Source organism: Leucopleurus acutus (genome assembly GCF_964270905.1).
Source record: "Leucopleurus acutus genome assembly, chromosome: 6".
NCBI lineage: Eukaryota > Metazoa > Chordata > Mammalia > Artiodactyla > Delphinidae > Leucopleurus > Leucopleurus acutus.
In genome coordinates this window covers 54091157-54106109 of record NC_139149.1, presented here as the reverse complement: position 1 = coordinate 54106109, position 14953 = coordinate 54091157, and the positions used below count along the sequence as shown (strand labels likewise).

Here is a 14953-nt window from a genome sequence, read left to right as displayed (position 1 = left end):
TGATTTTTCATTGTGGGTGTATAGGAATGCCAGAGATTTCTGTGCATTAATTTGGTATTCTGCAATCTTACCAAATTCATTGATTTCTAGTAGTTCTAGTAGTTTTCTGGTGGAATCTTTAGGATTTTCTATGTAAAGTATCATGTCATCTGCAAAAAGTGACAGTTTTACTTCTTCTTTTCCAATTTGTATTACTTTTGTTTATATTTCTTCTCTGATTTCCATGGCTAGGACTTCCAAAACTATGTTGAATAAGAGTGGCAAGAGTGGACATCCTTGTCTTGTTCCTGATCCTAGTGGAAATGTTTTCAGTTTTTCACCATTGAGTATAATGCTTGCTGCAGGTTTGTCATATATGGACTTTATTATGTTGAGGTAGGTTCCCTCTATGCCCACTTTCTGGAGAGTGTTTATCATAAATTGGTGTGGAATTTTGTCAAAAGCTTTTTCTACATCTATTGAGATGATCATATGGTTTTTATTCCTTAATTTGTTAATGTGGTGTATCACAATGATTGATTTGCATATATTGGTGAATCCTTGTGTCCCTGGGATAAATCCCACTTGATCATGGTGTATGATTCTTTTAATGTGCTGTTGGATTTTGTTTGCTAGTATTTTGTTCAGTATTGTAGCATCTATGTTTATCAGTGATATTGGTCTAGAATTTTCTTTTTTGTGATATCTTTTTCTGGTTTTGGTATCAGGGTGGTGGTGGCTTTGTAGAATGAATTTGGGAGTGTTTCTCCCTCTGCAATTTTTTGGAAGAGTTTGAGAAGGATCGGTGTTATCTTTTCTCTAAATGTTTGATAGAATTCACCTGTGAAGCCATCTGGTCCTGCAGTTTTGTTTGTTGGAAGATTTCTAATTACAGTTTCAATATCATTACTTGAGATAGGTCTGTTTATATTTTCTAATTCTTGCTGTTCAGTCTTGGAAAATTGTACCTTTCCAAGAATTTGTCCATTTCTTCATGGTTATCCATTTTATTGGCATATAGTTGTTTGTAGTAGTCTCTTATAATCCTTTTTATTTCTGCAGTGTCAGTTGTAATTTCTCCCTTTTCATTTCTAATTTTATTGATTTGCGTCCACTCCCTTTGTTTCTTGATGAGTCTGGCTAAGAGTTTATCAATTTTGTTTACCCTCTCAAAGAACCAGCTTTTAGTTTTATTGATCTTTGCTATTGTTTTCTTCGTTTCTATTTCATTTATTTCTGCTCTGATCTTTATGATTTCTTTCCTTCTACTGACTTTGGGTTTTCTTTGTTCTTCTTTCTTGAGTTGTTTTAAGTGTAGGGTTAGATTGTTTATTTGAGATTTTTCTTGTTTCTTGAGATGAGACTGAATTGCTATAAACTTCCTTCTTAGAATTGCTTTAGCTGCATCCCATAGGTTTTGGGTAATTGTGTTTTTGCTGTCATTTGTTTCTATGTATTTTTTAATTTCTTCTTTGATTTCTCAGTGATCTCTTGGATATTTTGTAGCACATGTTTAGCCTCTATGTATTTGTGTTTTTTTACTGTTTTTTTCCTGTAATTGATTTCCAATCTTATAGTGTTCTGGTCAGAAAAGATGCATGATACGATTTCAATTTTCTTAAATTTACCAAGGCTTGACTTGTGACCCAAGATGTGATGTATCCTGGAGAATGTTCTATGTGCACTTGAGAAGAAAGTGTATTCTGCCACTTTTGGGTGGACTGTTCTATAAATATCAATTAGATCCATCTGGTCTATTGTGTCATTTAAAGCTTGTGTTTCCGTATTTATTTTCTGTTTGGATGATCTGTCCATTGGTGTAAGTGGGGTGTTAAAGTCCCCTACTATTATTGTGTTACTGTTGATTTCTCCTTTCATTGTTGTTAGCATTTTCCTTATGTATTGATGTGCTCCTATGTTGGGTGCATAAACATTTATAATTGTTATATCTTCTCCTTGGATTGATCCTTTGATCATTATATCTTGTCCCTCCTTATCTCTTGTAATAATCTTTATTTTAAAGCCTATTTTATCTTATACGAGTATTGCTACTCCAGCATTATTCTGATTTCAATTTGCATGGAATATCTTTTTCCATCCCTTCACTTTCAGTCTGTATGTGTCCCTGGATCTGAAGTGGGTCTCTTATAGACAGCATATATATGGGTCTTGTTTTTGTATCCATTCAACCAGTCTGTGTCTTTTGGTTGGGGCATTTAATCCATTTACATTCAAGGTTATTATCGATACGTATGTTCCTATTACCATTTTCTTAATTGTTCTGGGTTGTTTTTTGGGGTCTTTTTCTTCTCTTGTGTTTCCTGCTTAGAGAAGTTTCTTTAGCATTTGTTGTAAAGCTGGTTTGGTGGTGCTGAATTCTCTTAGCTTTTGCTTGTCTGAAAAGCTTTTGACTTCTCCATAGAATCTGAATGAGATCGTTGCTGGGTAGAGTAATCTTGGTTGTAGGTTTTTCTCTTTCATCACTTTAAGTATATCCTACCACTCCCTTCTGGCCTGCAGAGTTTCTGCTGAAAAATCAGCTGATAACCTTATGGGGATTCCTTTGTATGTTATTTTTTGTTTTTCCCTTGCTGCTTTTAATATTTTTTCTTTGAATTTAATTTTTGTTAGTTTGATTAATACATGTCTTGTTGTGTTTTTCCTAGGGTTTATCCTGTATGGGACTCTCTGTGCTTCCTGGACTTGGGTGACTATTTCCTTTCCCATGTTAGGGAAGTTTTCCACTATAATCCCTTCAAATATTTTCTCAGACCCTTTCTTTTTCTCTTCTTCTTCTGGGATCCCTACAATTCGAATGTTGGTGCATTTACTGCTGTCCCAGATGTCTCTGAGACTGTCTTCAATTCTTTTCATTCTTTTTTCTGCTCCTCGGCAGTTATTTCCACCATTTTATCTTCCAGCTCACTTATTCGTTCTTCTGCCACTGTAATTCTGTTATTGATTCCTTCTAGTGTATTTTTCATTTCTGTTATTGTGTTGTTCATCTCTGTTTGTTTGTTGTTTAGTTCTTCTAGATTCTTGTTAAACATTTCTTGTATTTTCTCAATCTGTGCTTCCATTCTATTTCTGAGATTCTGGATAATCTTTACTATCATTACTCTGAATTCTTTTTCAGGGAGCTTACCTATATCCTCTTCATTTATTTGATCTTGCAGGTTTTTAACTTGCTCCTTCATCTGTGACATTTTTTTTGCCTTTTTTTTTTTTTTTTGCAGTACGCGGACCTCTCACTGTTGTGGTCTCTCCTGCTGTGGGGCACAGGCTCCGGAGGCACAGGCTCAGCAGCCATGGCTCATGGACCCAGCTGCTCCACGGCATGTGGGATCTTCCCAGACCAGGGCACGAACCCATGTCCCCTGCATCAGCAGGCGGACTCTCAACCACTGCGCCACCAGGGAAGCCCCCTTTTTTTTTTTTTTTTTTATGTTTGGGATTGTGTTCCTATTTTACTGGTTGTTTGGCCTGAGGCTTCCAACACTGGAATTTGTAGGCTATTGGTAGAGCTAGGTCTTGGTGCTGAGATGAGGAACTCTGTGAGACCACACTCTGATGAATATTCCCTAGATTCTGAGGTTCTCTGTTAATCCAGTGTTTTGGACTCAGAGCTCCCACTGCAGGAGCTTCCACCCGACCCCAGGCTCGTGAATCAAGATCCCACAAGCCACGTGGAGCAGCAAAAAAAAAAGAGAATAGCAAAGTAAAAAATTAAATTAGACTAAGAACTAACAGATATGGTAGAAAGAATGTAAAAATAAAAATATAGATGAATCAACAGCCAGAATGTACAACAGTACCACAGTAGTAAAAAAGAGGAGGAAGGAAAAAAAAAAGGGCACGGTTGGGGGGTAAGGGAGTGGGAGGGGGAAGGACTCAGCTGTGGAGAGTGGGGTCTAAACAAGGGCGAGGTTTGGGTGGTGGGCAGAGCCAATGCTCAGGACCCACAGGGCTGGAAAATGCCCTAGGGGATATAGGGGGTGGGGCTTAGGCTCAAGGAACAGAAGGGGCCCAGGCTTGCCCCACTCCTGGTCTCAGAGGACAGGGGACCTCACCTGGGAGCCCAGCAGGCTTCCTGGGCTCAAGTGGGCAAGGCAAACACCATCCTCACTTCTGCTCCTCCGGTCTGGGGTCTGGGAGGGCCCCTCCTGCCTGCCTCTCCCGTTCTCCCCTCAGACTCCCTCCTATGCCCCCATAACCCACACAGCCTGGATGGGGCTTTGGAGGGGTGGGAAGTGGATTGGGAGCTCAGCAGACTCCCCAGCCTGAGTGGGCCAGGCGATTGCCCTCCACTCCTCTCCCACGGTTCCTAGAGAGTCCCTCCCACCTGTCTCTCCTGATCTCCCTGGCCTCAGGGGTGTGGATCTTGTATGGCCTCCACTTCTCCTCCCCCTTTTGTCCCCCTACATCCTACCAATTCACTCTGGGGTTCCTCCTGTCTCCTTGGGGGTCAGAGTTCCCTGCTAGCTGCCGGCAGGCACCCTAGTTGTGGGGAGATGCTAACTCCGCATCTTCCCACACCGCCATCTTGACTCCTCCCCTCTAAGTCATATCTTGAAACTAAATTATAGCTGCCCTCCAAGACTGCCTTTTCTAAGCTTGTAAATTAAAGAGACTTTTAAGAAGCTTTGCAGGGGAACCAAAGAAAACACGGGACAGGAGAAGTAGGGTGAGATGAGAGTTGTTTATCTCATGTAACTTTGATCAGCTTGCCAACCTCATATACACCTCCCTGTGCTAAGATCTCCACAGGCCAGCATCATCAGAACATAAATCATTCCCTAAGCTTCCCTGTTTTTGGCCTCTGCTAATCTAATTCTTTTCCATTCAGCCAAGTGCACACAAAGTTTAATCACAAGGCTAGAAATATGTGGAGTAAATTCTTCAAGACTGATACTAATCCTATTAGGATATCAATTGGGCATACCAAAACTAATTGAAAATGAAAAAGAGAGATTGAGATTCTCATTTGAAGGTATTTAGAGACCACGCTTGGCCCATCCTTAGAAAACTCCCCTTTATTCTTTCCACACCACCTCCCACTGCAAATTACATACTTAAACCAATTGGAAACAGAATGGGCTAAATCATATGTAAATCATTCTGAGGTTCAGCCTGTACTATCATAGAGTATAGTTTCTCAAACCTTAACGTGCACACGAATCATGTGAGGATCTTGTTAACATGCTGATTCTGATTCAGTAGGACTGGGGAGGGGCCCAAGGTTCTGCATTTCTAATATGCCTCCAGGTGATGCTCCTGGTCTGATTCACAGAAGACATTTTGAATAGCAAAGTTTTAGAGTATCATTTGCTTTCCAAAATTGTGACCTGTCTGTCATATTCCAAAGACTATTCCACATTGCTCATGTTGACTGGTAACTTGATGGCTGGCTATATATAAATATATATATCAAAGAATGTCCTAAAAGTTGTACTAATTATGATCTTTAACAAACATCACAAATCCTATAATACGCATTACTTGGCTAAAATGGAAAAACCCAGAATGTGACTAATCAGAAATGATAAACGATATCTGTATTTTATAATAAATTATTTATATTTTGCACTTCTGTCATAGTTCAAATTATATTGATAGTGTAATTTCTAACATATGAGCTAGTGACTTTTTAATGACATTTGTAAAACAATCAAATTTAAGAGGTTTTCCCTTAAATTATGACACTCTCATGTCACTTTTTATTCTGAATTCATTAAGCACATTAAGTTTAATTGTCTGAAAAAGAGATGCTGAAGGTATTAAATTTTTTTTGTTTTGCCATCAACAATTACTTATATTTTATCCTTTTATTTCCCATAGACAGAGAGACAAATATGTTTTCCTTTCTTTCACAAAAGGAAAAGTCAAATGACGGTCAAATGCATTGCTCTAAAAGCATAATACAGAAAATGCTTATTGTACTGATTTATATTTAATAAAAATATATTTTACTTTTAAAAATTAAAGCAAATATGGTATAGAGAGAAGTATTTAAATATACCTTCCTTTTTTCCCCCTGAATTGTGTTTCTTGAGCTATTCCTTCCCAATTTTTAAACAAAACTTTTTACGGTTTTATTTATTAATCACTCATGCTGTATAATATATAATCCCAAAAAATCACATCAAAATATTATGCTAACCTTCAAAGATGTGGCTGTGACCACTTTCAGGTGACATCTTTTCAAAAGGTGTTTCCTCACCTTTCTTGTCTGAATCTTTCACAGAATCATCGGACTGGCTCCCAGGCTGACTCTTAAATGTTGGTGAATACAAATTTCTCTCAATTTCCACTTCCTGTTAGAAGACATTAAAGGGATGTGTGTTAAAGCTATCAGTGGGAAACAGATGTGGTTTTTAGGGGGTTTAGAAGGCGGGAGTGAGGGAGGGAGGAGGTTTCTATGAGTGATGCTTTCCAATGTGCTTCGGGTAAAATGTTGATAACTTAGCCAAGAATGGCAAACACATATCTGACGCTTAGTTTACTTTTCTGCCACAGGTTCCACTTCTGAATTAGCTTTTCTTTCATGTGGCTTTTTTTGCTCTCATAAAAGAGAGAAAGTGGAAATAAGAGCCAAAGTACAACATAATATAAGTTAATAGATACAACTTCCTAAGGCCTGAGAAATGTCCATAAGGGATTTCAAAAAATAGCTATATATCAACATTATATGCTTAAGACAGAAGGAAATGAGTTTTTCTTTAATGTCATGCTCATCCTATGGTGATAAACTTAGTAATTACAGAGCTCCCAAACCTATTCAGCTACCATACAAAAGTAGTTTGGCAGTTCATAGAGATTACGAAATTACTTCTTTGAGACAGTAATTCAAAATTGGAGAGAGAAAAGTTTCCCAACGGAAAAAAGTATAAAGGATATTTCGAATACAGGGAGTCTAGTGTTTCTTATTTTATGAATTAATACAATCCAATAAAACAAACCAAGTCAATCAGACTAATTATTTTGAATAAAAAATTGTGAAAAATAAGTAAATTAGCCAAGACAATTTGAGAAGCAAACCGTATTTTTTTTTTAAATCAAGTAATACATTGAAAAAGGTTTTAATAGCTACTCACAAGTTTTATATTTTTGTACATGAGGTTGTATTTTCTAAACAACAACCATTCAGACAAAGATGTGATAAATTGCTCTTCACTTTTGTTACATTTTAAATACACTGGCATGAATGAGTCAAGTTTGAGAGACAGCTAAAAACTCTAAAACATTTCTTAGAGTAGGTATATTTCCTGTATCTATGATATGGTTAGAAAGGCAATGCTTTCAGATAAATAACATCTTAACTTCTTAGCATGTTTATGTTTTCTAATTTTCACACACAGAATATATGTATATATATATATATATATATATATATATATATATATACACAGATACTACATACATAATATATATACTACATACATACAATATATAATTAGAAAATATTGGCATGTGTTTAATCATCTCATCTTTAAATCTCCCCCCCACCCCCATTATATGATATATACTATCTTCACTGTGAATGTTTAACTGGAACTAAAAACATTTACAGGAGTGAAACAAAGGAAAAGAAGTTTCCATTTCTTTCAAGGCATTGCCTTTAACATTTGTGTTTCCAACTATTAGCAAAAACCCAAAGGTTCATAACAGCAGTTTGCTTTATGTTGTCAAGACACAGCGTCAGACAGGCCACGGCATGTGGCATGAGCTCCTGAGCTAGTGGACGAGCACAGAATTCCCAACTCAGTTCAGTCTGGTGTCCTCTCCCACTGTCACATGAAGTGACTCTATGAAATGGATGCGAGATGTTTATTTGCTCTTGTTTCAGCAATTTAATCCAACTCCTAGCACTGGCAAAAATAAACTAAGTTAAATAAAGAAAAAATCAAGATGCCTCAAAAAGTAGTGATTCTTGTTCAGAAAATTTTTGTTTTGACAAAGGGCGGAATGCTGAACATGGTCCACGAACTTGATAGATAATGTGAAAGTATCGTCTCTCTGTTTCATATAGAAACATGAAATGTGATTTGGTAAAATCATTTAAGCAAATTTCAGGCAGTGATGACACTAACTTATGCTATATTGATATTCTCAACTCCGAATTCACAACTATCAAAAGTACCTCACATATTGAGGCAGTAAGGGGCCCCGCAGACGATCCACAAACGAAAATAGCAGACCCATTTCTACTCTTTGATCATCAGATCCAAGTCAGTCTGTGGCAAGTTCCTTAGCACCCTGGCAAGTGGTAAGAAGGGGACTGTGTAGAAAAGAACTTCTTAGATAAGGTTGCATTGAGCTATCTCTAATCAAAGCAATGATCTGCTCTAAAATCTTTTAATCTGTTTTATGCACTGTGCTTCTACAAAAGATTTACTCTGAGTGAAAATCTACAGGCTTAAACAAATGCACCCAACACCACTTTAGAGGGGAAAAACACCACAGCTTTTGATTATGAGAAGCTTGGATTCAAGCCTTCCCTTCTCTACTTATTAGCTGCATGACTTTCTTCAGGTCACTTGATACATCTGGGACTAAGTTTTCTCGTACGTTATAGGAAGAGATTTAGTCACTGAACATCTAACCTCCAACAATCAACCATTAGTAGTGCAATTTCATTTGAAATTAAATAAAACATAATAAAGGATTATAATTCACCTGTTGTAGCTTCCAGTCTAGTAAGGGAGACAAAGCGTAGTAAAGCACATAAATAAATGTAAGTATGCAACTATGTACAGATTACGAAGGAGAGATACATACACTCTGAGCACCTAAAATAGAGGAATTAGCCTAGTGAGGAAAGTCATAAAAAGCCACCCTGGGGAAAAGATCTTCAGCTGATATGTGAAGGATAAATATCCTACTTTGGCAAAATCTACTCTAGAGGTAGGCTGAGCTTTTCACGCTGCAGACCTGATTCTGTCATGTGTGCAAATGTACACACTCACACACACACACAAATTGCTAAAAATTCTTCAGTAACTCCTCACTCAGCTAAGATCATAATAGTTTGTATGTCCCTTCACTGGCGCCACTGACATTTTGAACCAGATAATTCTTTCTTGTGAGGGGCCTATTCTGTACATTGTAGGATGTTTAGCAGCCTTCCTCCTTTTTGCCCGCTAGATGCTAGTAACGCTGCCCCCTAGCCGTGACCATTAAGGTGTGTTCAAACATTGTCAAATCTCCGGTGGGGAGCAAAGTCACACTTGGTTGAGAGCCACTGCTCAAGAGCTGGATGGACTGGAGGAAGGTCAATATGTACATGAGAAGATCAATTATGAGAGTATGGTAGTGCTCCAGGCAAGCAACGACAAAGAGTGGTGATGGAAATAAAGAGAAGTGAACTAAGTTGAAAGCTATTTAGGATGTAAAACTGACAAGACTAGATAATGGGCTGAATCTGAGGTTTGAGAAAGACAGAGAATTTCATTTTTCTTTCTGGCGTACACAGCTAACTGAGTCGTGGTATGATTAAATAATGTCAGAGTACCAGAAGAAGCCTGATTTGGGAGAAAGGAAAGACCATGAATTGGGTACCAAGATGTTCAAAAGACATTGGATTGATAGTCCTGGAGCTCAGTGGAGAGGTCTTAACTGAACAAGTAATTTGTGAGTCATCTGAGTTATAGTGGTTGGTAATTGAAACAGAAGGTGTGAATGAAGTTGCTTCAAGTGTGATGAGGAAAACGTCCAGAGCCAAGCCTTAAGAAATGCTGACATTTAATAGCAGACAAGAAGGATGGAAGAAAATTAGAAGCAAAGAATATTGTTAACAATATTTAATTCTTACTGAGAGTATAAATTAGATAGGAACTTAAATATAATATATCCTTTGAGTTTAGCAACATGCATATAAACTGTAGAGCAAAACTGTTTTTGTGGAAGTAAAAAGACTGGAAGGCAGATCGAACTGGTGAAGGGTTGACTGAGAGATAGCTGGTGAAGATAATTTCTTGAATAGTTTAGTGTTAAAGTGAAGGGGAGAAATAGAGCAGTAACTTGAGAGACATGTTTTGCTTATGTTGGTGGTAAAGAGAGAGACTTGCATATGTTGAAAAGTCAACTGAAGGGATTAGTGAGTTGGAGAGGTTGGCTGTGCTGAGGAGAGAGGGAAAAGTCAATGATGTAAAATCCCTGAGAGGGGCAAGAAGATGGCACCCAAAGCGCAGAATCAAATATAACACAAAGATAGGAGAACGTAAAGCATTCTGGTTGTCACTGATGGGAAGGAAGGTGAAGTTACCATAGATATAGGTGATTTGTATGCTTGGAAGCTTGAAGACAGCAACATCTCAATCTGAAATTGTCTGTTTTCTCTGTTAGGATGTGAGGTTTGAAGAAACTGGGAAGAGTATTGGGAAGACAATGAAGAAAGTTTAAGTTCATTGCTGTGGGGTATGGGACGTGAGATGAGCAGACAGAGGTGGCCATGCTTAATGCAGCACTGGGTGCCCATTTGAGGTTAGTAATATCAAGTTTACAGGGCTATTGTTAGGTGTTATTGAGTGAATTTGTCTGAAATTTCTCCACAGTTCTACTTTAGACAATGAGAAAGTGGATAGCTGCTGACTTCCGCCAGATAGAGGTTTTGTGAGGAAAAAATAAAAAGAAAATGGGTATTGTAGGGTAGTCTAAGGTGTGGGAGGGGAGAGGTATTAGGGAATTTAGGTTACCATCAAGAGAAATAAAAGAGTGATTGAAATGATACACCACGGCATGCAAGATGGATCGAAAGGGAAGAAAGTAAAGGAATGGTGGATCAGAAGACAGAAAAAGGATCATCACACTCACTCTCGGTGAGTTTAAAGAACACTTGTATGTACTGTGAATACTTGGCGAAGCAAATTGGAAAGAAAGGCGAATGAGCTGTTCGCTTTACTGATTTGGGAAGTAGAACAGTTACAGTTGTTAGGATCCATTTGTGACCATAAAAATGGAAGCTAAAGTGGAGTAGAGGAAAAAGTTGTTAAATAAGAGGAAAGCTAGGAACTCAGAGGCTATGATATTTCAGGTTAATGGAAGGGCTTGGAAGGCTGAGGAAGACTGTAAGTTAAGTCTCAGCCTCCCTGGTAAGCAAGGGAACCTTAACTGAAATTTAATAAATAACAGTGATGAAGGGGGACAAAATGGTACACCTGACTGCCATGAGCCTCAGATGATCACAGTTTTTTACAAGAGAGTGGGAGAGGAGTGGCCAGAAAGAACAATGGCCTCAAAATACAAAAGGAGGATTCAAGGATGATGGTTTTTCAAGGGAGAGTCATGCTTCTGTTGAGGCAAGAAAGTAGAGAAAGCATTTGTGGAAGAGGTTGAGGGTAGAGAGGAGATTGCTGACGATGGACAGGTAGCTCCAGAAGCACTGGTGCAAGCTCTGGTTTAAATAATATCCAAATAAATAAAATCTCTCAATAATGTTTATAATCTTTTCTAGCTTTAAAACACCTTGAAACCAGGAAAGACATGGAAAATAGGAGAAATTTAAGCTTAAAAGAGAATGAAAACCTTTTTTTTACATACATTTATTTCTTTAACATGATATATAATTATTATCTTAGAAGATAAAATATGTATATTTAAAAGTGTCAGAATGGAAAATGCCAACTTTTAATCACAATCTAGCATCTACTCCCCAAGAGAACATGGAGCTATATAAGATCACCTGAAATGGTCAGAACATCTTCCCAGGCATTTCAAAGGAAAGTGGATTGCCTTATTACTTTGTACTTTTTCTTCTCAGTATGGGTTCATGAGTCACAAGGTCACTGAGGTGGGAGGGGTTGGAAGGTGAGCAGGGACTAATAAAATGAGAATGTTTGGACTTGTCTATATTTAAAGTGCTGAGCTAGCTCATGTACATTCCTGACTCAGTGGGTTCTTGCCTTTAGAGAAATAAAAAGGAAGTTTTATGCCGACATAAAGAAAAGGCCAGAAAGAAAGGGAAATTATCAAAATACAAGAGACAAGTGAAGAAACCTCCTCATGATGAATTCTGCTGACTTGAGGGAAAAGGAGAACTCCAGTCATGGCTTGAAGACTTCATGAATGAACAATTCTGCTGAAGGTTTATAATCCCTTTTTCCCAACCCCTTTCCTGGAAGGTTTTACCTCCTCCCTCTGTGTATTTTTTCTTTTTTAATTAATTAATTTATTTATTTATTTATTTTTGGCTGAGTTGGGTCTTTGTTGCTGCGCATGGGCTTTCTCTAGTTGCGCGAGCGGGGGCTACTCTTTGTTGCGGTGTGTGGGCTCCTCATTGTCGTGGCTTCTCTTGTTGCGGGCTCTAGATGCACAGGCTTCAGTAGTTGTGGCACGTGGGCTCAGTAGTTGTGGATCCCGGGCTCTAGAGTGCAGGCTCAGTAGTTGTGGCGCACGGGCTTAGTTGCTCCGCAGCACGTGGGATCTTCCCCGGCCAGGGCTCAAACCTGCGTCCCTTGCATTGGCAGGCAGATTCTTAACCACTGCGCCACCAGGGAAGCCGCCCCCCTCTGTGTATTAAAAATATCATTTCCCTCGTAACACAACTCAGTGCAGCCTTCTCTATGAAGTTCCTTCAATCATTCCATTCCACAGCATCTTTCATCCATTCAACATACTTTTGAACACTTATTATGTCTCAAGCACTGTTCTAGGCACTGTGAATACAAAGATGATATGCAGGTTGGGTCCTCAAGAAGCTCATAGTCTAGTGACAGAGAAAGTATATCAATTGACCCTTGTAACACAAAAAAGAGTGTGTAATGATAAGGAAATGCAGGCATCCTGGACACACAGAGAATTTCTTTAAGATGTGGTCAGAGCGAGCTGACCCGTATACCACAAAAAAAAAAAAAAAAAAAAATGGTTATGTCAGAGCTGATTCATGGACTGAAGTTGAATTCCATCCTGTAGGTAACAGGAATCCTTGAAAGTGAATGAAATAGGGGTAACAAGATTAAATTCATACTTTAGATAGATATCTGTCAAGTATATGAAAAATATATAATAATGGAATAAGATGACTATCTTATATAGTAAGTATAATAAGGAGCTTATTAAAATTTCCATTTGAGGGACGGAACAAGCCTACAACAGACTAGTGAGAAGGGGAGTAGAAAGAGAGCACATTAAAAAGGTATAATATTTACACATAAAATTAGTAATTTATAAGGTAAAGGTAGTAGAGGAGTGAATGAAGTCTAGCATAGCTCACAGATATTCTAATTTGGATGGTTGTATAAAATTAATAAAACAGGATGAATTTGTTTTCCAAACCCAAAGAAATTAAGGCCAATTTCAGCGTTCCTTCCGGACCAACCACAAAAAGTGAGGTGATCTAGGAGGGATCCTGGGAGATCAAGCATATACCACACCCTAACGGTTTTGGGGCAGTATTACTCCGGATGGAAGCCACAGGGGCTTCTGTTTCTCCCGGTACATATTTCACACATGAAAGTGAAATTCAACCTTTCCATGAAAATATTGATAAAAAACAAGAGTTATCTTGCTTTAAAAATGATGCCTGGGTTTCATTTTTGAGGGGTTGGTAGGTGCAGCCTCCTCTGTGAATAAGGTCTTTGACATGTGGAATATGAGTTTTCCATGAGACATCCAGATGAAGTCATCCAGGAGGCAGCTACATTTCTCAAAAGAGAAATCTGTGCTAGAGTGAAAGATTGAGGACTCACTAGCAACAAGCTGATAGTTACAACAGTAAGAGTGTATTAAATTACCCAATTAGAGTATATGGAATAAGTGCAGAGAGCTGAGAAAGAACCTCACTGGCAGGAGACAGGCGAAGGAAGATTATCTGGGGAAGGCAGTAGAGGAGGAACAGTCAGAAGGAGGGCCACTCCCAGTCCACTCGGTGCCTTGAGCTCATCAGAAAAATGTGCCTTCTCTTCCAGACCCATTATTCCATCTGTCAGAAAGTTGTCATACTATATTGATTTTTAGACCAGAACATGTAACTGCCACCTGCTGGAAAATGTCACAATAGATACACGATTCTAACTTAGTTTTGCTGGGCACCTCTTTCCCTAGATGTGTGACCTTAAGCAGATTACAACCTGCACAACTGTACGTGGCTGCCAGAAGCAGCCAATGAAGAATGAAGGCCATGAACGCCAAGGATGTAGGGCATTTTCAGAAAACTGGAGAAGAGAAACACTCCTTGAAGAAATCTTAAAGGCCAGCATTTCCTGAATATTACTTTGTGCTAAAGGTTCTGCTCTATATGCATATTTTTATTTGATACTTTAAACAATACTCTGAAGTAGTTATCTTTTTTGTTTGCCTGTTTTAATGCTTTGAGTTACAATGCAATACTACTTCATTGTTTATTTTGTTGTTCAAACTGTTTCTGCTTTGGCCATTGGGAGCTCGCTCTTTCCTTCTTTCTTTTTTGGCTGCACTGCCCTACACGTGGGATCTTAGTTCCCTGACCAGGGATCAAACCTGTGCCTCCTGCAGTGGAAGCTCAGAGTCCTAAGCACTGGACTGCCAGGGAATTCCTCTAAAGTTAGAGTTGAATAATTTGCCCAAGTCCACACAGTATTTAGTGCTAGACCTTGGTCTCAAATGCTGATCTGTTTGATTCTTAGCTGATATTTTTAATTGCTACATAAACCTGTCTTCCTACTGTAATTTATTAATCAATCCCCCAAATTGAAATAATATGGGTTAGAATGGGATGACAGTACCAACTCCTTTACAGCTATAAATGTGCCTTATTCCTCCTTAGACCTTTAGTAGCATTATGCCTTATACATTGCAGGCATTTAACAAACATCGAGCTGAATTTTTAAAATCTCATGATATTTTATATTCACATAGCATCCAGGAACAGAAGTAGAAAATAGGCAAATTCAATAATCAGATGGGGAAAGCGTGATGAATGTTACAACATAACACACTCTATTGCATGCCACTGCTCAAGAAGGGTCAAAAGAAATCTTGGCTAACTCCCTCATTTAAT

At 38.4% G+C, this 14953-nt stretch overlaps 1 protein-coding gene across 2 annotated transcripts in view; it reads right to left on the bottom strand.

Moving 5' to 3' along the window:
- The window catches only part of XIRP2 (xin actin binding repeat containing 2), a gene marked incomplete at both ends in the record, with an annotated part of 293639 nt that overhangs the window by 97619 nt on the left and 181067 nt on the right, over window positions 1–14953 (bottom strand). For both annotated transcript variants that reach the window (XM_082841357.1, XM_082841356.1), the window contains one exon: window positions 6140–6293. In XM_082841357.1, coding sequence (XP_082697483.1) covers window positions 6140–6293 — 154 coding nt within the window. The remainder of the gene's footprint in view (window positions 1–6139; window positions 6294–14953) is intronic.